We start from the raw sequence: 25,582 nt of genomic DNA, 5'->3' as shown, positions 1-25,582 counted from the left end.
TCAGACGTACTAGTCCATATTGTGAATAATTTAAGTTAGATAAGAATAGTCCATTTTGGGGGGATTAGAAGAACATCAACAACTATGAAGTACCCACACCACCTTTCCTGCATGGCATGGCACTTTGAAAATGCCATGGCAGCTGCACATCACACAGCCTCTCAATTGCAAAGGTTAGCACCTGCGACAGAAACATGACCTGGAAGAGAAGTGTCATGTTGAAGACATAAATCCTTGAAATACATTATGGGAAAGTCCTGCAGAAAAGTGAGTGGAATATGGAAACTATGCCAGTTAAAGGTGAAATAACAATAACCAAATGCTGCCAGAGAGAGAAATTACATGTTTTGAGATATTTTCAGCAGGGACATAAATTATAGTAAGCCCAGTTTCCCCCTATAACCCTGTCCCTGAAGAGGTAGAGCTATAATAAGGAGGCTGGCCTGTAGCTTTCTATGCTCACAGATGCTGTTCCATTCCTGGGACAGGGCTTAAGTTCCCACAAGAGAGAAAATGGGAGGGGTAAAAAAGATGTATGCAAGGATGCTAATGAAGGAAGAGAATGCAAGGTGACAACACATGACCTTAGAGCAGGTACGGGTTGTACTGTATGTTAGGCAGCATTCTATCTGGGAAGGCATTAGACCAGCTTAAACCACTGGGCAGAATGTAATGTACCTTGGCTTCAGTAAAGTGAAATTGCTGTGTATTGCATGAAAGCCTGTCTTCAAACAAGCCTCCAGTGTATCTATAATAAATGGAAACTTAGAATCCTGCTTCTTATACTCTCCTTCCTAATATAAAAAGCTCTTTGGATGATGCATGGAAAGCACTGACAGTGTTCCCAACAGACACTGCGAAAATGTATACAAGTACTTTCCACCAGGTGTAATGCCATAGGGTAATATTCAATATTCTCCAAGAGAATACAGAAAAGGTTAGCTGTGTGTTGTGCAAAGCACTATTTTTTAAAAAAAAGCCACAAGAGGAGAATAGCTAGATCCTTGGATTCACAACATAGACATTTTTAATGAATGTGTAAGAACATTCAGTAGGGCCAATTCTTTCAATTCTTTTCTAACAATTCAGGCTAATGTCTAACATTTTATGGACATTTTACTTCATACATTCAAGATTTCATCCAGATCCATTACTACAAAATCTAGGCTTCAAAGTAAGTAGAGAATAGTTTAACTGAGACTAAGTCACTTCTAGTGGGGTAAATGATACCAAGTTTCATTTTTGGATCTGCAATATCTGCGTCTGATTATAAAATGGGACAGTATTATTCATTTATTTAGGAAAAAAAAAAAAAAAAAAAAAAAAAAGCTGTAAAGATAAAGGTAGAGCTCCAAAGCTGTACTCATCAGGCATCCTGGTTAGACCAATAGGTCCTGAAAGATGCTGAGTAGCTCCTGAGAACCTGGCCCAACCTTCAAACAAAAGGACATAAAACACTACAGTTCTCAAAGTTAGTGGACTCTGACTAGTTTGGTTTGGTTCAGTGTTTAGCTACCTCACTGTAGCTCTGACTAGTTTGGTTTGGTTCAGTGTTTAGCTACCTCACTGTAGCTAAGAGAGAAGATCTGATTCCTTACACAGGCACAGCTGATACAGCTACTGATAAGCTGTTGGTTTTTGTCTTAAAAGGAAAGCTTGTTCTGCTGCTCTGATAGTGACATGGAACTCCAGTGGCATCTACAGAACAATCTGTTATCCTTAGCCATTAGGCACAAAATAAAAGCAAGCAAAAATATATAAATGAATAAATAAATAAATAAGTTATTCAAGATTGCTCCACAAGCAAGAACAATAAACAGAAATGTATATCCAGTTAAAAAAAAGGAAACACAAAATGTTCCATATTTTCAGCAATTATTTTCTTGAATTTCTATGTTGTTCTTAATGTCCCATTTTAAGAAACTGGACAGCATTCCTTAGAATTTAAAAGAGAAGTAATATACAATTGAATTAGAATTGAAAATTTACTAAGGTTTACTCTTTTATTATTATTATTTATATGTATAGTTATATTTATATTTATTTTATTTTATTTTTGGTGAAAGGGAGTTACCACCTCCAGGTTCTATGGCAAAGCTACTGGAACTAGAGCTGTAAGTGGCGGCTTTGATTTTTAGGCTTTTCCAGTGCCCTTCTGATAGATTCAGATGAAAATCACCTGTTCAGAAAACCTCTTTTTGTCACTTATCTCATGCAGTTTGCAATTCAAAGGTTTGGATGATTCATATAAGAACTATGCTAATTTTGCTCTCTCTCCTTTTTCTTTTTTTTTTTTTTTAATTATTATTATTATTATTGTTTTTTTTTTGTTTGTTTTTGTTTTTTTTCTGGAGATGCCACCATTCAGTGTACTGGTGGCATATCAGCAGCTACAGAAGAGTATAAGAAACAAACAAATCTTGTCAAGTTATGATTCTTTGGAACAATCCACTTTTCCTGAGAAGCCTGGACATCCTGCTCTGCAAGAGACCCCTGTCTTGATAATTTATTATTTTTGGGTCAAATGGCACAACACCATGCTGTTACACAGGCTTGTTTTCTTAGTCTGCAAGCCAAGTTTTTAGTCATGGAAATACCTTTTTAATGTGAATTTTATGAAAACTAGTACAGACAGAAAAGAGTTTTCTGTCTGCTGTAATCATTGTGTCTATGTAAATCTACTTTGCAGCAAATGGATTTTGATAGGCAAACCTCTGTAAAATGGAATTCCTAATGAGATTATCTAGGACAGTTGCATATATATAAAGAAATCAGGACACGCATGTCCAATGTCTTCCAGAAGTAACTACCAGGGGCTCCAATGCCATTAAACAGTGGGAAGAAAAGCTATGAAAAACAGTATGCAGTGCTAAAAGAAAGGCAAATTTACATAATCAGTCTTGTGGAGGACCTGGATTAAGTTCAATCACACAGGATGTGTTTATACAGGTGTTTCCCATGCAGTATACACCAGAATACAATAATAATAATAATAATAATAATAATAATAATAATAAATCAGAAAATACTATAAGGAAAGATCTGGAAAGAATAAGAAAGAAAAAAAAAATGCTACCTTTATCAGAATTTGTAACAGCATAGATTCTTCTTTATATATATTATATGTATATATATATGAAAAGCTATATTATATATATACATGAAAAGCTATAAATCAAACATGAAGCAGTATTGCTATTTATGTGTTTTGGAAATAAGTTAGTATTTAAAGGAAGAAAAAGTGAGAAGGAAGGAAGAGTTTATAGAAAAATGAAAGACAGGCATAGAAAGTACTCCTCCACCTGTAATATAGAACCAGTTGCATTAATTTCTCTGAAGTGGAATGGTAATGAGGAGCATAAATTTGTATCACTAGAATCATTTAACCCTGATGCTCACCTTAAATGCTACAAAATTTTGTTACACTTGTTTACAAGAAAGTTAAATACAGACCTGTAAATACAAACTGATTCATCCTTTATTACACCGTGATTCATTCAGGAATGGGAAAGAAAATTGGGAATCTTAGTTTCTAATTGCTAAACTTAAATACCTTTTTTTTTTTTTTTTTTTTTTTTTGAGTAGATGACTAGATCTTTTCTGACTGAATTCAAAGAATATTTTGCCCAGAATTTGAAGGAAGTTGAAGTCAGATCTATCAATTTCATCTATGATTTACTGGAACCTTTATTTTTCACTTACTGTCTGTGCCAAATTAATGTTTCTCCAAAATCTGTCCATTCCCAAATCAAATGACTTGGTCATGGGAGAGTATTTAGTTCTCCCTAGAAAATACAGAACAGCTTGTCTTAGAAGGAATTTGCCAATTTTTCAGTTGCTATGGTTTGACTTTCTGAGTATGTCATCATCAGCCTGTGAAACAAAAACACATGAAGAAAATAAAATTAATGTTCTTCACCTAATACACTCTGCTAATGGTTGCTACTTAGTTCACTACTATTGTGCTTTAAAAATAAGATTTCATTTACTTACTCCATTCCTAGCAGAAAGTGCACTAAAATTATTTTCCCCTTAAAATAACATGCTGTAAAGGACCATTAAAATATAATTACTGACAAAAAGGCATTTTGCATTTCTTTGAGATAAGCTGCAGCAGTGTAGTTTGAAATTCAACTTCCATTGATTCAGGATTACAGAGCAGCATGTTTAGATAATAAGCAGAAGGATCTCAGATAACAGCTTGAGTGAGTCATCGGACTATAGTGTTTAGTCTGAGAAAGTGTGTTTATCTGAAGGGCTCTTGGGACTAATATGGTTCCTCTTCAAAGCTTGAAGCAGGGGGCAAAAATCATAGTCCTGGAGGTTGTCAGGATAAACATGTCCTGTGATTTGCTAGCAATTTGAGAGATGGATTTCACTACAGAGCATGCTGCTGTTGTCAGGTTGAAAAGTGTCTGCCTGAAAATGAATTCATGTGCACACAGCTCCAGACAAAGGAAAATCTGCCTGAAATGGCATGCCATCACATCTTAAGGACAATTTTTCAAGTCTCTGACTCACACTTGGGAAATATACTGGTACACCAAGTTTATCATAAAAAGCTCCCATTTTAACAAGGAAAAAAAAAAAAAAAAAAAAAGGTGCAATAATCTTCAAATATACCGTCTCACTGACAAGTACAGAAATCCATTTTTCTGCATATGTGTCTGCTTTGTGTTTGAAAAAGAGTTTGCGTTTACTACACAGGATCATCTCAGATTATTTTTCAGTGAAGGGAATTTGGTTTATTTTAAAGTTCAGCATGAGGTCTGAATACAGAGTCTGGTTAATGTGCCACCAGGAGGAAAGCTGTGGCAAAAAATGAAGGTTCCTGTGTCAGTTACTAGTATGTTAATAGAGCAGAAGAGATAACTGCTGTTTATGTTCCAAGAGGAGGAATTCAAACTGGGTTCCACAAGTAGCAACATATTTCGAAGAGAGGGTTTCCCTAACTGTGTGGAGGCTTTTTGTGGAGGGTTGGAGCTGTCAGGAGTTGTCAGCATCTAATAGGAACTATGAAGGGAAATGAACAAAGGACTTGATGTCTGAATGTCCTTCCCTTCACATCTACAGGTTTCCTTGAAATCAAAGCATTATCAAGAGTTTAAATCTATGTAAAAGCAGATGATGTGTATGATACCTTGGAAAAGAAAGGGAAGCCTCAAGAACTGACCCATAAATAAGGCTAGACAAGATAGATCAAGATGTCTTTGTAGATAATAGATTTCATTTGCAGATTTTCAATAGTCTTAGTATTTACTCCACATGTCAAATTGTAGCTAGCCCAGAGGGTTAAAAGCTAACTAAATAATAAGTCCTCTTAAAGAGGTCTTTTCCAGCCTAAATGATTCTATAATTCTAAACCTCAATCTTAAATTTACTCTCCTTGTTTTTAATTTGTTTTCTTGTTTTGTTTTAATTGAAAAGTGGATGCAAAAATAAAACTTTTAGTTTGAGAAGAGAACTTCTAGTTATAGAGGAGCCAAAGGCATCACTGATGGCTTCTTTGAACAGAAAAGATGAGGTTAAGGATACATCTCTTTTAGAGTTAATAGTGCCACTGAAAAAGAAAACCAACATCATTTTTTGTTACTTTCCTTCTTGCTACACATCATTTTTTCAAGCCTTATGGTGGGAACTATTTAAGTAATTGCTGTTTATGACGATTTGGCTACATGCAGGCACATTAGCAATACCTGATCTTTGAAATCTCTGGGGTAAACTTAAACTTATTCTGTCTGAAGTAGATTGCTGCGAGCAAAGACAGGCAACCCTGCTGGCAGGCATAATGGGTGGTGAAAGGGGTTGGGATTTCAGTGAAGCATATCTATTTACACTAGCCCTACATACATTCAGAACATGCCTCTTACTGTATCTTCTGTGGAAAAGAGATTTCAGAAGAACATTAGAGGACAAACAGTGACAACATATCCAGAATTCATGCAACATAGGTCTGCTTCCTGTGAGGAGAAATTTGTCATATTTAATAGTGTCTACCTGCATTTATGAAAAGAGGAAGATCAATAACTAGATAAGCAATATTAATAGTTTGCATTTTTAACATTTTTTGAATCTTTTTTTTAACTTCAGAAAGCTGAGAACCAGAAATATATTTCTGAAGCATCCCATATGTTTTCAGTGCTCTGACCTGTATCTTTCAATTAAAATTTCTGTCTGGTTTCAGATATAAAATCAGATATGGATTTTTAACTGTGGACTTGGCAATAAAAGATTAATTGCTAAAAAAATTGCACTATTTGGTCAGTGATGAAGTGTTCAGTTAGTGCATACATACATTCTCTAGAACAACATACATTGATTTCGGTCTGTTTCCATCCTCATTTCTTGTTTCCCAAACAGAGAAGAATTACAGTTTAAGCTCCTTGATCTTCTGAAGTGATTAAAACCATGGTTCAAAGTTGATAATGAAGTATCTCTGACTGTGAGGACCCCCATGAAGCACTGCATGGCTCTACCAGAGCACACCACCAACAGCATAGCTGGGTGCTTTGACTCTACCCTGAGTCAGTGAAATCACAGGTGGATTTCAGTCAGAACTTCAGCGAGAATGACATTAAGCCCCCTCTGAGGAAAGGAGCTATTTTAGTTGTTGACTTCAATGAGATTTGGATTAGGCCTTGATTTATTCTGGAGTTGTGCAGTGAAGATAAAGAGGCAACGAATTCAATGGCATCTGCAACGACAAGCAGCTAAATCCAGGACACACAGAGCAGACAGCTTCTGAAAAATAGGGACCTGGGAAAGTGGGAAGAGTTTCCTAGCATGGATACATTGAGACATGCTTCAGTGATGACAGTCAGAACTGGAAGTACAGGGAAATTTAAAACAGAGATTTTCTGTTATCATTTCACCATAGATCTTGAAATAGAAAGCTATGTCAGGCTGTGCAGTGTCCTGGGCTGATATATCTTCAGAGACTGCTGCTACCACCACAGGTCTCTTCTTGCCCCAAAATCTCTGCTTTCTTCATTATGTGGTCATTATGTGCTGTAGGACTCTAATACGGATATTTGGGTCTCTTTTTGAAATAAATGTTAAATAAAACTCGACAGTCTTTCTCTACTGTTGTTTTCATCAGCTTTCACTGGTTACCTTATTCTGTTTTTGTTTGATTGCTTTTTTTTTTTTTTTTTTTTACCTTACAACTGTCATTTCTGATAATCTTCATGATATATGCAATAAATCTCCCCCTTAACCGAATTATAAATGAGGCTTTGGTGCAGGCTTTTTATATGATCAAAAGTTAGAAACAAAAATTGTGCAATATTCTGGAGATTTTTTTTTTTTTAAAAAAAAGTGACTAACAAAAGATGAACTGGTTTAAGCTGTAAAACACAGCATTTCCAGACACTTAAGGTGTATAGGGATATTTTTCCTTTTGATTGAATATAAAACAATCTTTCAGAAGGTTTGAAAATGTTGCTCTATTTTGATTTATTTATTTTTTCATTTTAGAAGAAACTGACAGAAAATAACACTTAAAAATACTTGTTCTAATGAAAAACAGACAAACAAAAAAATAAACAAACAAAAAGCAGTGACCTTGGTTTCAGTAATACAGGCAGAGAACAAAATTTAGAATATCTGATTGTACCACAACTTTTATGGTCCTTATAACTAAAACAAATGTAAATAAATAAATAAATAAATAAAGTCAAAGCAATTATTCTTCTTGTTTTTTACAATGTATTTTTACTACATTTAAAACATGCTCCCAATAAAAACACATTATCCATTCTTGGTTCATTCATTATCCATATTTTGCTTTGAATTTAAGGTGGTTTCCTATATATAAGTGATATTTGCATGACAGATGCAAATTTGGGATTAGGCAGCTCACCCCTGCACAGGTCTATGACAGGTCTATGACAATGCAATGAGTTTTATGCCTACTGCACCCTCTTCTGTGGTTTGTAGAGCTTAACTCCTGCACTTTCTCTGAGTGTCCACACGCAAAAAAAAGGCAAACAAGCAAACAGAAAAACAGCAAATTGGGAACACATTATAAAGAGTAAATTCTGTATGGTATTTTGATCCTCCTTCCATTAGAAAAAAAGCTCTGTGCATAAACTCTTATTCATCAATCCTCTTTACCTCTGGGTGAGAAAGTATTTTACTTTTTATCTTTTTAAAGATACAAAAGAGGACTAAGATGAACTTAAGAGTAGAATGAAGTAGATGTAGACAGTGAACTATTTAAAAGGCTAACACAGGACATCCCTAACACATGAAGATTTACAAGACTAAATAGCTAGAGATGTAATTCCTCTAGTAATGGCATGCTAATGGCAATATAGTGTTGGGCACAGAATTTCTGAGTGAGTAAAGAAAATGTTGCTTCCCCTTATCCATCAAAACAACATATATTTTCACATATATTATTAAGTAACAGCTATGATGTTCCCACCCTACCCCCCACCAAATCATTGCTGAAATTAGGTTGTACTGGGTCTGGCTGGGCTGTTAACTTTCCCTGCAGCAGCCCATACAGCGCTGCGCTCTGCACTTGTAGCTAGAACAGCAGTGGTCTCACACCAGTGTTGTGGCTGTTGCTGAGCAGTGCTGGCACAGCATCAGGACTCTCTCTGACCCTCCTAGGGGGTGGGCAAAAAGTGAGAAAGAAACATCAGCAGGGCAGCTGACCTAAACCAAACAAAGGGATATTCCATACCATATGATGTCACACTCAGCAATAAAAGGTGGAAAAAGGAAGAAGAGGGGAGGGGTGGGCTCTCGTTGTGAAAACGTCTGTCCTCCTCCCGAACACCGGCTATGTGCGTTGAGGCCCTGCTTCAAGGACGCGGTCAAGCATCACTCATTTGTAGGAAGTAGAGAGTAATTTCTTTCCTCTGCACTTCCACACAGACTTTACTTGTTTTGTTTTGTTATTCCTCTTCGCCCTCCCTCTTCCCCTTTCCCTTTTTTCCCTTTAGTTGAATTTTTTTAATTAATAATAATATTTCTTTAATTAAATTATCCTTCTCTCAACCCGTGAGTTGTTCTTTCCTTTACTTCTTCCCCTCCTCATCTGAGGAGGGGGAGTGAGAGAGCAGTTGTGGTGTTCAGCTGCCTAGCACCGTAAAACCACCACACTATGTTAGAATTATTATGCATAGGAAACTTCTTGACCTTGTTTTAATAATGAATTGTAGGTCACTTAAATTCATAGCTTTGGAGACCTACCTTGAAATCTAGCTTAACTTTTCTCAGAAATCAAACAGTTTCACAGGAGAATCAGCAGCAAGCCAGTCACTGGTTAACTGCTGGGACTGTAAAATTTTGGGTCAAGGAAGAATAATTCAGGGCATCTTTTGATTCCTGAAACTGGGTTGAGTTCACTTTGAAATTGGCCTATATTTCATTCACATGTAAAACTCCGACCACAATCCCTCTGAACTACTTTCAGCCTTATATAACTCTAATTCTAATTCCTGGCAGCAGACTGCATTTCCCGCTGTTTGCAGTGCAGAGCTAAGATGCACTCAGAACTTTGGGAAGCGGAGATCAAGGTTTCAAGGCTTTTACTTCCTAGATATTTTTTTTAAGGATTTATTGTCCTTCTTGACTGACTCATTCCTGTACAAGGTGAACATATATTATGAAAACTCATGAAACTATCAAAGCCGTCAAACAAAACCTGTCACATACCTCAGTAAAAGATCAAACATCTGCAACATTTTGATTAAACAATAAAAAAGTTTTGATATGGAAAGGAGATGAAGTGAGTCAGGTTGAAAAATTTCTTTCATTTAACTCCTCTTTTGGCCTTAGTGTATGTGAAAAATGTAATTCCTTTGCTGATACTCATACACATACATACAAGTTTTATGTACACTGTGACTTACTTTAATGGGATTTTTTTTTGTTGCTGGTAAGTATTTGACATTTAAACATAATATGGGGAGGAGAAGAATGGTAACAAAACACTTGATCTTCAAGTACATCTGAAGATTCTTATAGTATGTAGAAAAACAGGGATTAAAAGCACAGAAAATATATATATATATATATATTCATTCCATGATTCTGATAGATGTGTCTGCATACAAGAGGAAAAAAAAAAAAAAATCTTTTTAGCTTTTATTTTATTAAATTTGTCTGTCTCTTATGGTCAGCTTTTGAAGTTATACTGTAGTTTTGAAGCACTTGTTTAATCTCCTTTGTTAATTCCTCAGTGTTATTCTACCACTTACCCCTTTATGTTTGAATAGGCAGGCTTGTTTCTATCTCTGTGACCTACATATCTGAGGTTAAAATCTTTGGTTTTATCTCTGATAGAATAGTTTACATTGGGAAACTACTTACCTGTCCAGCAGTGTCTAGAATATCCAAATAGGCTGGTTCATCATCAATTCGGACTTGAGTTTTGTACGCATCCTCTGAAAAACACAGTGCAGTACAACTAAGCATAGGTATGGCTCAGTGAAAGGAAAATGCAATAGCATTGCTAGCTTGAAGTAGGATTTCCAAAAGCTCTCCAGTCTGATCTAACTTTGCTTTCTTTTGAGTCACAAAGTGCCCTTCTGAAATCCTACCATCACTGAAAATATTTTCTACTGCACTACCTCAAAATACCGTACCAGTAAATTTGCCTGGGTTGAAAAGGATAGGCCATAGGTGTTGCTTAAGTCACAAAGCTTCAGAGGCTTTGTACTGGGGCTAGGCACCAGACTGTTTTTTACTTACCACAAGCACACTTCCACAGAGCTTTTCCATTAAAAAATTTCAAGGTAAACATTGTATAAATTACTGAGAGTCTCCCTTGCACTGAAGAGGGCTTCTAGATTAGATTTGTCAGAGCAATTAATTAGGCCTCTACATCTCTATATCTCTGGACAGGATGCCAATGAAATTTTAAAAAATAAATTCTGTAATCAGTACCCTCACACTCATCATGGCTTGGGATAGAGGAGGGATAAACAGTTCTTGGTGGACTGTTTCGTTAGTGTTTTCATGCTAAATTTGGAAAGAGAAAAATAAAAAAGGTGAACTTCTATTTTCAGAACCTATTTTCCTCACATGTCAATTGCATTCCCCTCTCAATATTTTTATTTCCTTCTTAAGGTTAAATAGAGCTCAGATATCAGGTCATGTTTGTACTTGAAATAGTCCTAGAAATTATCTGTGTTGTTTAATTAAACAATAACACATAGCAATCTGAGTGGCTTTGGTGACTGATTTTATTCTTTGGCTGTGCACTGAGGCATGAAGACAAGACGAGTGCATTTAATGTATCTGAGAAGTGCCATTAACCAGCATGAACATATGGCTCAGTTCCATGGCTCAGTCCTGCAAGCCCTGGCTGCCAGAGACCCCTGGAGGATTTAGGCTCTCGATGGGATTATTTTGTAGGTATCAGGACTTCTTAAGACATTCAGATTTGTGGCCTATATATCTTGCATTATATGACACTACAGAAGCATCTAAAAGCCTGGTTTCTATCTTATCTTCACAAAGGAAAAATAATAAATAAAGCTTTAAAATATGAAGTATTCTGAATGGTACTAACATGGTTCACCCCTGTATAGTCAGTGGCAGTCTATCTTTAATGACATAATCACATACAGTAATTTCCATGAATCTCCTATTTCTTTTAGGTCTTAGTTTAGCAAATTAATTAGGAATGTACCTTGCTTTAAACAAATACCACTGATCATCCCACTGATATTAGGATGACCCAGAGGCTTAATTAAATATATGATACATTGCCTAGCTGAGAAAGCCAAAGCACTCCAACCTGCATATGCTTCATTCAATAGATCTCTTTCTAGATATTGCTGAATAAGAAGCTGTATGCCAAACTTTATAGACTGAACTAGGCTGTTTATATGATCTGTAATCTACTATGGCCCAGCAATGATGCACACAGTATTAATTTCTTTTAACCATTATGAAAATAAAAATATATTAAAATATGTAGTATTAGAAATAATATTTCCTTCACATAAATAATATGAATAATATAAAGTATAATTAATATATTGCTATGCAGGTGGGTGTCCATTTGCATTACATTCTTGACATATCACTCACATAACTTTTGCTTGCACTTTTTGCTCCTCAGCTGGATAGTTTAAAGCCAAAATGCTGTGGTCCTATTTCTCTCTTCACTTAGACCAACATGAGTTTGATGCAGTAGCTTCAAAGTAGATGCTGCAGATAGAAATTTGCCTACTTAAATGCAGCCTGGACAAAAATGAAGCTGGAATCTAGGGAACCCATGTCTTATTTGCTAAGGAAAGGAATAGGGAGTTCAGAGCTAGTTATAACTAAATGACTAACCTCTCAATGTATCAGGGCTTTCAGTAAGTAAATGGACAGGTATCCACATGTCTAATACCCTGCCGAGCTTCTCCAGGTGTACTCTGAATATAATGCCACTGTAATCTATAACGTTATAGCTATGAAAAACTGGAGCAAGGCTTTGGAACAAAGGTAAGAATGTGTTTATAAACCTTTTTCTTTTCAAAGAGAACACAGCATACAAACCCAGTGTCCTATTTTCATCTATTCTGTTTTCTCAAACTACTGACTTTAAAAAAAAAAAAAAAAAAAAAAAAACTTACAAAGATATGCCAGAATCACTGTCCCATTTTCATTTTTAATATATGCTAACTTTTGCTGGTATTGGTGAAACATATTCTATTGAACATTGACCAAGCACATGAATCTAGTTTTCTAAGTGATTCTGTTTGGAACATGTATTTTACTTGTAGAATTTGCCTTTGCCCCAAGAAATGTTGAGATGAAACAGGAAAGACGCATGACTTTCATTTGTAATATTCTTTCTCTGTATAAGAAGGATACAAATAATTTTTAAAAGTTTAAAATATTCTCATCTGGGGTCTGCTAAGCAGTGGTATTCTCAACCTTTATTTGAATGGGAAAGAGAAGGGAGATTTAACACCTACTTTTCTTATGGAACTCACTTGAGAGGAAGTCCTAACAGCAAATGTTATCTTGAACCCACACCCTCACATCAGATATCAGATTATAGCAGCCACTCATGACCAATCAGCTTTGTAATGCTCAAACAGAGCCAGCTTTTTGAGAGACACTGCCTTTCCATTTACCCTGTGTATTTGCTGACCTTCTGGGCTTTTAGGACATTTTTTATTTTTATTTTTTTCCAGCAGAGGAAGTAGAAGGAAGATGCGTACATCAAAAATCATGCTTCCTATCTCATGTTGTACAGACCTACAAGAAGAGCTAGGGGAAGAGCTGTACCACTTAGTTGTGGTCTACTAATGTAATTCTTTTTAACTGGGATTTAATCTGAGGTAGTAATGGAAATAGAGCCGAGTAAGGGATTAGGCAGGTAAACACTTTTATTTTACTCAGTAGAACTCTAGGGCAGAAGCAGATCCAGAGTTAAGCATGTTAAACAGACTTAACGTTTTTTAAATGTGGACATAGAATAACAGAAGGGAAGATGTTTCACAAATATAGGAAACAACGTGTATAGGAAACAAAACAGAAAACTCTTCCTCAGGTGAAATAGTAAGCTTGCTGTCTAATCTCATCACTTCAGAAATTACTCATATTATTAAAAATGCTGCCTGGTATATTTACACTGTTTATAATGTTTGAGCATGTTACATTTTCTTTCACCTAATTAATTTATATAATACTCCCTTTAAAGTTAATTGGGAGCTGTTAAGCCACATGTATCTGGATTTTACATACTACAGCTTTAAGGAGTGATCTTTCTAAAATTTATTAAAAGGTCAAACTGTGGCTAGAGTTTCAAAATAGCACTAGCATGAGGTACAAAAAAAAAAAAAAATAGAGAATAATAATCAGATATCAGACAATAAATCACACACTCAGACAATAATTGCATTTCTTATATTAAGTTCAATATGTCTCTTTTTGTGAATCCATCTGTGAGGTTTTGTCTTTTGGTTTAGGTAAAATGTAGCAGAAATAAAGGATATTATAAGAAACAATTGGGGATGGAGCCTATTGCTCTTGCTGTGAGATATAACAATGACCCAAATAGAGACAGTAAGAATTAGCATTTTATAGGTATCAACGAAAAAAAGGAAAACAAAACTTCTGTGTCAATGGGTAATCTTTGTAACAGGTAACTGATTTATGAACTGGATAATTAAATATCTGGCAAATATATATATATATATATATATATATATATAAAAAAAAAAAAACTATGCTGTGTTTATTTTTTTCTCTCATATATAATGCAGACTTATTTAAGAATAATATTTCCTACAAACATTGAAACTAAATATGAAAATAGATTTAAAAAACAACAACAACAACAACAACAAAAAAAAAAAAAAACAGCTTAAACACTATACTGTGTGGCTTGATCTGTTATTGACTTTATTATTTTGTGTGGTGAATAGAGGGATCAGGAAACAAACAGAGCTCCACCTGTTATCTAACTGACACCTATTATTTTATTATTAATATTTATTTAGGGAGGAAAAAATCTCATTTAAGCCAAGAAAAAATATTTTCTCATAAGGCATGTTTAACATGTTTTCATAATTGATTGTCCTTTGCAGTATTATTAAGGAAAAATAAAAGCTTCCTTAAGCCTTTTGTTATTAATATTATTATTTTGTAAAATGAATACATTCTCTTTTTTCAGCTTTCCTTTCTTAAAGGACATCATTTTGGAGACAGAAGAACAATAATTAATGCAGGCTCGTGTTGCTATCAGTTATCTTAGAACTGGAGAAGCCAGATTCATAAAAAATATATCAAAGCCCTTTTTCAGCTATGAGCAGGTAACTGCTTTATGACAAATAGATTTGGATGCTATACAATTTAAACTGTTGTTGGAATGGAATTTTCATCTGCTTCACAGATGTGTTCCAGTCCCTGAAATATAGGTCAGTTGCCCCTTTCTTCCATTTGTTAATTCTGCTTATGTTACTTCCAAATAAATATTCTCTCCTATTCTCTGTCTTCTACACTATCAACTGCAGATTTTCTCATATACAGATGAGCCAAAGTGTATTTGCTTTGGTTAAGGAGGTGCCAAACCAGCAGAAGGGAGTCCAAGCTCAGTCAGTCACACCTGGAGTTCTGACTCTTGTTGTTCTCTGTGTGTGCCAAAGAGACAGCAGGATATGCAGCTCTTGGTGTGCTTAGATTATCTGCTACATATGCATTTTAATTCAGAGATGCTCCTGAATATAGAATGATTATGAATCTTTGGCTGTTTGAATGTTGTTTTTGTTAACAATAAGGAATTTTTAAATAAGAGGAGAGCGGATGAACAGCGGATGAACAGCGGATGAAACCACTATACCAGTCATGTATCTCCCTGAGATAAACATGTACCATGTATCTCTGAGATAAACACGCACATCTCATAGGAATTGTCCATCAAAATATATTGGTCTTATGGTTTCCCTTAGCATATAATTATTCTTCTGAAGTATGAATGTTCTATAACTTGGGTGAGCATTGTTATCAGCATTTTGCAGACAAGGACATCAAGTCACATAGGTTGCCTTCCTACGAACTACGCACACCTGATAAGCAATGAATGGCTTAGAAGAGCAGAACTGACAGATTTGATTGCCTTGTATTCTGAAAATACTCCTGTATATAGCACTATCCTTTGAAATGAGGCAAGTAGGAAAATTAAGCATGTACCCACAACATCAGACTAGTAGCTACGATACTTAAATATTCTTTCATCAATTTCACCTGGTGGTACACAATTCTGTTATAACAGCAATTAAAAATACCTCAGATGATCCTTTCCAATATTGATGCTTTTTATTTCTTAGAATTGACCTGCATGTGACACTATGCTGTTATTTGTTTTAGCTTTGTCAGAACTCTCAGATTTTGCTTAGGTTTGTATTAACCACACCAGTTGCCTGCTTCCTCTTATGCAAGTGATTGCAACAAACATCATCGTTCCAGGCAGTAGAATCTTGCTGAAGGTTTGTAGCACACAAAAAGGATGGCCACTGCCTTTCCAAACCCGCAGATGGAAACTCTTTCTTCAGTAACTACACACTTGAAGCATCTCTGCTGTTTATATTTCTATGCAAGAGAAGCAAGTAATGCAACATTTACTATAGTTAGTATCTTTGTGATAGCCTTATTCTTATAAAAAGACTGTAGTGTAGGCCTTGAGAAAATTAAAATAATCTTAGAAGAAGAAAAACATTAGTCATGTTAAGTGCTTATTATAAAAGAAATTCATACATTTATTCATTACATTCAGTTGTATGATGAGAAACACAGCATTTTCTATCTTTCAGTTTTCATTTTAGCATTCAAATTATCATAAACATATTTTCAAATAAGATATTAAACCAAGGTCTTGGCTACATACATCTTTAGAAAACATTCTGTAATATTGTTTCCAAATGGCCTTTCTAAATTCAAGTGCATATTATTGTTGTACACTACAACTCTCCTTATTAATTTAATTTGAAGATGCAACTCTCTGTTTCCTTTATTTAGCTTTTTTTCACATTATGACATGTTCTTAACTACCATGTTGTTTTAGTGGTTCCTGTATTTCCAGCAGCACGTAAAAATAAATTTGTGAATGCTCATAAGATATTTCATGATTTCAAGGAGTAAGAATTCAAACAGAACAACAGGGAATAGATTCCATATGTTGGAAAACAAATAATAGAACCCTTCTTAACTTTTAGTTCATTTTGTCCTCCTGAAATAAGTTGTGCTTCAGTGGAAAGCAGAACCATAGTTAGACCATGCCCACTTCCTCAAATAAACCTCTGCACTTACTTAATCCTTGTACCATCAGTGAAAAGTGGTTCTTAAATAGCTGCAGGGACAGGCCTAACTTCCCTGTTAAGCACTCAGAATCACTGCATCACAATAAAGACCTAAATTTATCTCCAGTCGGTCCCATGCAGTTTGTCTATTCATTATTATTAGTTTTTTAATGGAACTCTCTTCATCCTCATACTTGGTGTCACTTCTTTCCTAACCTAGTCTCTGGCTGCCATTGATGGTACTCTCTGTCTAGTTACAATAACAAAACTAAAATCATCCTCAGTCTAATAGGCATTGTGTTTGGTTCTCACCTCACTGCAGTATTCTTATTTTAATGTCATTATGTATCTGTCTTAAAACAGCTGCTCTCAAATTAAGTTTTTCCCTCTTGTTGGGCTGCCTAATGTTTCAGATTTATGTTCTGCAGGGCAAGACAGATAACACACAGCTGCTCAAGCAGCTTGATTGATTTCCTGCATTGGGTACTTACACCACAGCTTTCCCAGTGACCTGAAATGCACTCAGTGCCTTCCAAATTGTGAAATGGCTTATCCAGTTGCACTTTCTGTCTTGTTCTCTTTTCCTTTTTTTTTTTTTTTTTTTTTTTACAGTTGTGCCTATAGATACATACAAGTACCTCTTCTTCAACGTCAGCTTGTAGTTTCATTACCCTTTCCTTCTTTGCTGAAAAGCAGGGGAATCAAAAGCAGCTTAATCTCACTTAGTCTGTGGTAGGCACAAAAAGATGCATTATCTGTACTCTGAATTTTGTGTGAACAGAAATCTGAGTGAATTGAACTCTGAGTCAATTATATTTGTTTTGTTTTCTCCCATTAGGTCCTCATTATCATGCTGTTTCCTAACAAACCAGTTGGAACAAGAAACAATGACCTGGGTCACTTTCAAGAATCATGAAAATCAAGAATGATTATATTGAGAGCGCATGAGAGAGGCTTTCATCTGCACGTACTCAGCAAGAAAGAGACAAAATACAGCAAGTTAAAAGTAAGACATTCACTTTTCAGCAAAGAAGGTCAAGAATGTGAGACCTAAATAGCCAGCACGGCAAACTGATTGCTACAGTCTCTGCTCGCACAATACCTTAGACGACATCAGATATCTCTTCAGTGAGGGCTAAAGATTTTTTGTAGTGCATATACATTATATAACAACAACATAAGTGTTGTTGTTAACAGCTTAAATGTTGATAACAGCTTCAGTCTGCTTTTGTGGTAGTAAATGCACCACAGAAATCAGCTAGAGTCACCTAACATTTACAATAATGCTGACAAGAACCCCCTTGGCCTTCACTACTGTTTCATGATTTCAAGGAGTAAAGATACAAATAGAACAACAAGGAATAGATCTATCTGTAAGTTCTCCACTACTACTTGGCCTCCATACAGTGAACACTTTCATGTTGCTGAGTCGGATATATTACACATCTTTTACTTCAGTTCTGATTCAATATTCTGATCCAACAGATTCTGAAGTCAACAGATCCTTGTACACTAATTACTGATATTTATCTTTTCCCATGTTTTGCCATTATAGGTAGATTAGACATACACACATAAAAAAAAAATATCCATGTCTTTTCACAGGCGTGAGCATAGGTGCACATGTACCTAAATATACAAACATGGAGAGAAATGTAAGACAGAGTACCCAGATGTGCTGGAGAACAAGTCTTACAAGGAGCAGCTGAGGGAGCTGGGACTGTTTAGCCTGGAGAAGAGGAGGCTCAGGAGCGACCTTATTGTATTGCACTCTACAGGTACCTGAAAGGAGGCTGTAGAGAGGTGGGGGTTGGTCTATTCTCCCATATGCCTGGTGACAGGACGAAGGGGAATGGGTTAAAGTTGCGCCAGGGGAGGTTTAGGTTGGATATTAGGAAGAACTTCTTTCCTGAATGGGTTGTTAGTCACTGGAATAGGCTGCCCAGGGAACTGGTTGAGTCACCATCCCTGGAGGTCTTGAAAAGACATTTAGATGTAGAGCTTAGGGATATGGTTTAGTGGAAGATTTGTTAGCGTTAGGTCAGAGGTTGGACTCGGTGAGCTTGGAGGTCTCTTCCAACCTAGACTATTCTGTGATTCTGTGATTCTGTGCAAGAAGAGAGTATCATCAATTAATCACTGTGTTGACTATCTGTAATGGGCAAAGTTAATTAACTAATCCTGAACAAATTCAGGACAAGGAGCAAACTGATTTTCTTTTTAAAAGTCCTAGAAAAGTGTCTTCTGAGACAGAAACATAGGATATTTTTATTTTCTGGTTGCAGGTATGCATGTTCCCCTTAAAATGAAATTATTGGTAAAAGCAAAATTCATGTTCACAAGAGCCCATGAAAAATATGATCATAAGATGCAAAGGCGATCAGCTCCGGGGCAGACATGTTCTGCAGCGGAGCAGGGGACCGAGGCGGGCAGGGCTTTTTGTCCGGCATCAAGGCCACTCGGGGGAGCCACCGGGACCCGGCAGTCCTCGCGAGGGAGGCTGACGAGGCGCGGGCGGAGCCAGCAGCGCCCCCTCCCAGGCTGTTTAAAAGTTGCCCCTAGGGAGCGCGAGCGACCAGGAGCGCGGTGAACAGGACGGGCAAACAGGGCGTGGCGCGTCGAAGGGCGTGGCGAGGCAGTTCGCGCGGGCAGGGCGAGCGGGGGGCCCATCGTCGCTCTGTTGCAGCTGCCTCTCCCTTCGGTGCTTGTAACCTGCTTGCGTAGAACCTGACCATGGTATCAACCAGGCAGAAAACCGTGGCCTCCGCATCTCGTGCGGCATCTCCAGCCACGGTCACCAGTGTGGCTACTCAGACAGAGGGCTCGGGGAAACACGCAGCCGTCCAGGTCCTGGGCTGCAGAGTGTGCCCCAGCCTTCTGTTGGTCTCCGACAGCAGTGGAGGGTATGCCTGTGGGAGGTGTGCCCAGGTTGAAGAACTGCTCAGCCAGGTAGCGGAGCTCCGGGAGGAGGTGAACAGGCTCAGGATCATCAGGGAATCAGAGATGGAAATTGACTGGTGGAGGTGTACTCTACCCTCTCTGAGGCAGGCTCACGAGCCTGCCACAGCACAGGCGTCTCCTGTTATGCAGAAGACGGAGGTTCCCTCCTCCTGCCAGGCAGAGGGAGGAGACCTAGATCAAGGGGAGGAATGGAGGCAGGTGCCTATTCGGGGTGGTAGGCGAGCCCTCTCTCTGCCCACCTCACCTTCTCATCTACCCTTAAATAATCGATTTGAAGGACTAGAACAAGACAATCTGAATGACATAGTAGATAAAAACCCGTCCCAGTTGGAGGGGACGCCTAAGACAAGGCGACCTACACATCGCACTGCAACATCATCCTTCAAAAAAGAAAGAAGGGCTATTGTTATGGGGGGCTCCCTTCTGAAAGGGACAGAGGGACCGATATGCCAACCGGACCCAACCCGCAGAGAAGTCTGTTGCCTCCCTGGGGCTCGGGTGAGAGACTTTGCCACGAAAGTCAAGCGCCTGGTACGGCCCACTGACTACTACCCGCTACTGGTCTTTCAGGCTGGTAGCGATGAAGTAGCAACGAGAAGTCCGAAGGCGATCAAAAGAGACTTTAGGGATTTGGGGCAACTACTTAGAGGATCAGGGGCGCAGTTGTGTTTGCCTCTGTCCTTCCGATAGGGGGGATCGAAGCTGAAAGGCGTGCTGTTCACATAAACTCGTGGCTTCGAGACTGGTGTGACCGGCAGAATTTTGGGTTTTTTGATCACGGGAAGGTATATGCTACACTGGGCCTAATGGCACTGGATGGGATGCGCCTCTCTCGGAGAGGGGTAAGGATCTTTGGTCAGGAGTTGTCAGGGCTGATAGATAGGGCTTTAAACTAGAGTCGAAGGGGGAAGGGGCTAAAACCAGGCACGCCGGTGAAGACCTAAGGGATGGTACGCTAGAATCAGAGGGGCTGTGTGCCAGTGAGGTCCTTCGGTCAGATCCACAAGGTGCTGAGTGTAAGGAGATGCACCTGAAGTGCTTCTACACGAACACACGCAGCATGAGGAATAAAATGGATGAGCTAGAAGTCCTGGCCCAGTCCCACAACCACGACATCATCGGCATAAGTGAAACCTGGTGGGATGAGTCCTGTGACTGGGGTGTTGCGATAGATGGTTACAGGTTCTTCAGGAGGCAGGCAGGGTAGGCGAGGTGGTGGGGTGGCGATGTATGTGAAGCAGGGGCTGGACTGTGTGGAACTTCAGGTCAGCAATGGCAAAGTTGAGAGCCTCTGGGTAAGGATCAAGGGACGAATGAATAAAGGTGATGTCGTTGTGTGGGAGTCTATTACAGACCGCCTGGCCAAGACGATAGCGCCGATAAATTATTCTTTACAGAACTAAGAGAGGCCTCGAGATTAACTCCCCTTGTCCTTATGGGGGACTTCAACTTGCCGGACGTTAACTGGGAGTGCCACACGGCTGACACGAGCAAGTCCAGGAGGTTCATGAAGCACCTAGATGATAACTTCTTGGTGCAGGTGCTAACGGAGACAACTAGGAAAGGTGCCCTCCTAGACCTGTTGCTAGAAAACAGAGAGGGTCTGGTGGGAGATGTGGTGATTGGTGGCCGCCTTGGTCATAGCGACCATGAAGTGGTTGAGTTCAAAATTTACGGTGACAGAAGGAAAAGTGCAACCAAAACCTCATCCCTAGATATGGGGAAAGCGGACTTCAGGCTGCTCAGGGAACTAGTCAGCAAGGTCCCCTGGGAAACTGCTCTTGAAGGCCTCGATGTACACCAGTGCTGGTCATTCTTTAAGCGATGCCTCCTAGAAGCACAAGATCAGGCAATTCCTAAATATCGCAAGTCAGGCAGGCGGGGCAGGAGGCCGGCGTGGCTGACCAGGAACATTCTAATGGAGATTAGGCGGAAACAGAGAGTGTTTTGCTACTGGAAGGAGGGCCAGGTGTCATGGAAAGAATACAGGGATGCTGTTCGTGTTTGTAGGGAGAAAGTTCGTGTGGCCAAAGCACACCTAGAGTTGAAGCTGGCTGTGTCTGTGAGAGAAAACAAAAAGGTTTTTTTTAGATATGTGAATGGAAAAAGGAGAACTAAAGAATACATAGGGCCGCTCCTTGATAGGGAAGGCCTCCTCACAGACAATGACATAGGCAAAGCAGAGACGCTTAATGCCTTCTTTGCCTCTGTCTTCATGATGGGCTTCGGGACCCAGGGTGCCCCGAGCTGGAGGACCGGGACGGTGGGGATGACAAACTCCCAACCGACCCTGAACGTGTGCGGGATTTGCTACTCCACCTGGATCCCTACAAGTCTATGGGTCTGGATGGGATTCATCCCCGGGTGCTGAAAGAGCTGGCGGACGTCATCGCGGAACCTCTCTCAATTATTTTTCAATGATCCTGGGAATTTGGAGAGGTCCCGGTAGACTGGAAGCTGGCAAATGTTGTGCCGATTTTCAAGAAGGGTCAGAAAGAAGACCCTAGCAATTACAGGCCTGTCAGTCTCACGTCAGTGCCTGGTAAAATCACGGAGAAGATGGTTCTCGAACTTATTGAGGCGCACCTGGGGGACAAAGCAGTCATTGGTCCCAGCCAGCATGGGTTTGTGAAGGGTAGGTCCTGCCTAACTAACCTGATTTCCTTTTATGATAAGATCACCCATTTGGATGATGAAGGGAAACCAGCTGATGTGATTTTTTTTGACTTCAGCAAGGCTTTTGACACGGTCTCCCATAGGATCCTACTGGACAAAATGTCCACCATACAGCTAAATAAAAACATCATACAATGGGTGAGCAATTGGCTAACGGGCAGGGCCCAAAGGGTTATGGTAAATGGGGCTGCATCAGGCTGGCGGGCGGTCACCAGTGGGGTCCCTCAAGGCTCCATTTTAGGGCCGGTACTTTTCAATATTTTTATAAACGATCTGGATGTAGGAATAGAAGGTATTTTGAGCAAGTTTGCTGATGACACCAAACTTGGAGGAGTCGTGGACTCGAATGAGGGTGGAAAGGCCTTGCAGAGGGATCTGGATAGGTTGGAGAGCTGGGCGATCACCAACCGTATGAAGTTCAATAAGAGCAAGTGCCGGGTCCTGCACCTGGGACGGGGAAACCCTGGCTGCACGTACAGACTGGGTGATGAGACGCTGGAGAGCAGCCCAGAAGAGAGGGATCTGGGGGTCGTGGTAGACAGCAAGTTGAATATGAGCCAGCAATGTGCCCTGGCAGCCAGGAGGGCCAACTGTGTCCTGGGGTGCCTCAAGCACGGCATCGCTAGTAGGTCAAGGGAGTTGATTGTCCCGCTCTCCTCTGCGCTGGTGCGGCCTCACCTCGAGTACTGTGTGCAGTTCTGGGCACCACAGTATAAAAAGGATATGAAACTGTTGGAGGGTGTCCAGAGGAGGGCTACGAAGATGGTGAAAGGCCTGGAAGGGAAGACGTATGAAGAACGGCTGAGGTCACTGGGCCTGTTCAGCCTGGAGAAGAGGAGGCTGAGAGGAGACCTCATCACAGTCTACAACTTCCTCGTAAGGGGGTGTCGAGAGGCAGGAGACCTTTTCTCCATTAACACCAGTGACAGGACCCGCGGGAACGGGGTTAAGCTGAGGCAGGGGAAATTTAGGCTTGACATCAGGAGGGGGTTCTTCACAGAGAGGGTGGTTGCACACTGGAACAGGCTCCCCAGGGAAGTTGTCACTGCACCGAGCCTGTCTGAATTTAAGAAGAGATTGGACTGTGCACTTAGTCACATGGTCTGAACTTTTGGGTAGACCTGTGCGGTGTCAAGAGTTGGACTTGATGATCCTTAAGGGTCCCTTCCAACTCAGGATATTCTATGATTCTATGATTCTATGATTCTATGAAGAGTATAGAATCATAGAATCATATAATGTCCCGGGTATGAAGAGATCCATACAGATCATCAAGTCCAACTCCTGGTACTGCACAGGTCTACCCAAAAGTTTAGAGCATGTGACTAAGTGCACAGTCCAATTACTTCTTAAATTCAGACAGGCTTGGTGAAGTGACTACTTCACTGGGGAGCCTGTTCCCATGTGTGACCACCCTCTCGGTGAAGAACCTCTTCCTGATGTCTAGCCTAAACTTCCCCTGTCTCAGCTGCACCCCGTTCTCACAGGTCCTATCTCTTAAGGAGAATAGGCCAGCTGCCTCTCCACTCCCCCTCGCAAGGAAGTTGTAGACCACGATGAGGTCCCCCCTCAACCTCCTCTTCTCCAGGCTGAACAGGTCCAGTGACCGCAGCCGCTCCTCATATGTCTTCCCCTCTAGGCTCTTCATCATCTTCGTCGCCCTCCTCTGGACACTCTCCAACAGTTGAATGTCCTTTTTGTACTGTGGTGCCCAGAACTGCACACAGTACTGAGGTGAGGTGAGGCCGCACCAGTGCAGAGTACAGCAGGACGATCACTTCCCTCGACCGACTAACAATGCTGTGCTTGATGCACCCCAGGATATGGTTGGCTCTCCTGGCTGCCAGGGCACACTGCTGGCTCATGTTCAGCTTGCTATAAACCACAGACCCCAGATCCCTCTCTGTGGGGCTGCTCTCCAGCATCTTGTTGCCCAGTCTGTATGTATGGACAGGGTTGACCCATCCCAGGTGCAGGACCTGGCACTTGCTCTTGTTAAATTTCATGTGGCTGGTGATCACCCAGTTCTCCAACATGTCCAGATCTCTCTGCAAGGCCTTTCCACCCTCAGCCGAGTCTACAACTCCTCCAAGTTTGGTGTCGTCAGCAAATTTGCTCAGAACACCTTCTAGTCCTACATCCAAATCATTTATAAAAGCATTGAAGAGGACTGGCCCTAAAATGGAGCCTTGAGAGACCCTACTAGTGACCATCCACCAGCCAGTTGTGGCCCCATTTACCACAACACTTTGAGCCCTGCCCATCAGCCAATTGCTCACCCATCGTATGATGTTTGTGTTAAGTTGTATGCTGGACATTTTGTCCAGTAGGATCCTATGGGAAACCATGTCAAAAGCTTTGCTGAAGTCCAAAAAGATCACATCAGCTGGTTTCCCTTCATCATCCAAATGGGTGATCTTAGCATAAAAGGAAATCAATGTTTTTAGGCAGGACCTACTCCTCATGAACCCATGTTGGCTGGGACCAGTGACTGCATCGTTCACCAGGAGTGCTTCAATAAGTTCGAGAACCATCTTCTCCATGATTTTACCAGGCACTGACGTGAGACTGACAAGCCTGTAGTTGCCAGGGTCTTCTTTCTTACCCTTCTTGAAAATTGGCACAACATTTGCCAGCTTCCAGTCTACTGGGACCTCTCCAGATTCCCAAGATCTTTGAAAAATAATTGAGAGAGGTCCCACAATGACATCAGCCAGCTCTTTAAACACCCTGGGATGAATCCCATCCGGACCCATGGACTTGTAGGGATCCAGGTGGAGCAGCAAATCCCGCACGTGCTCAGGGTCAGGTGGGAGTTTGTCATTCCTCCAGCTAATGGGCATTGTCATCACAGTCCTTCAGCTCAAGGCACGCTGGGTCCTGAAGCCCATCATCAGTGTTGAAGACAGAGGCAAAGAAGGCATTAAACATCTCTGCTTTGCCTGTGTCATTGTCTGTGAGACCTTTCCCATCAAGTAGAGGACTTATGTTTTCTTTGGTTCTTCTTTTTCTTTTCACATCTGTACTGGGTCTGGCTGGGATGTTAACTTTCCCTGCAGCAGCCCATACAGTGCTGCGCTCTGCACTTGTAGCTAGAACAGCAGTGGTATCACACCAGTGTTGTGTCTGCTGCTGAGAAGTGCTGGCACAGCATCAGGACTCTCTCTGACCCTCCTAGGGGGTGG

At 39.9% G+C, this 25,582-nt stretch overlaps 1 protein-coding gene across 1 annotated transcript in view; it reads right to left on the bottom strand.

The window, feature by feature from the left end:
- The window catches only part of RIT2 (Ras like without CAAX 2), a 110,554-nt gene extending 100,123 nt beyond the window's left edge, over window positions 1-10,431 (bottom strand). Inside the window, exon 1 of the mRNA XM_035309789.1 lies at window positions 10,327-10,431. Coding sequence (XP_035165680.1) covers window positions 10,327-10,431 — 105 coding nt within the window. The remainder of the gene's footprint in view (window positions 1-10,326) is intronic.
- Window positions 10,432-25,582: the final 15,151 nt, after the last annotated feature.

This window comes from Oxyura jamaicensis, chromosome Z (assembly GCF_011077185.1).
Source record: "Oxyura jamaicensis isolate SHBP4307 breed ruddy duck chromosome Z, BPBGC_Ojam_1.0, whole genome shotgun sequence".
In the NCBI taxonomy this organism is placed as follows: Eukaryota; Metazoa; Chordata; class Aves; order Anseriformes; family Anatidae; genus Oxyura; species Oxyura jamaicensis.
The sequence above is the reverse complement of the archived record's forward strand: the minus strand, read 5'-3'. Positions and strand labels throughout refer to the sequence as shown.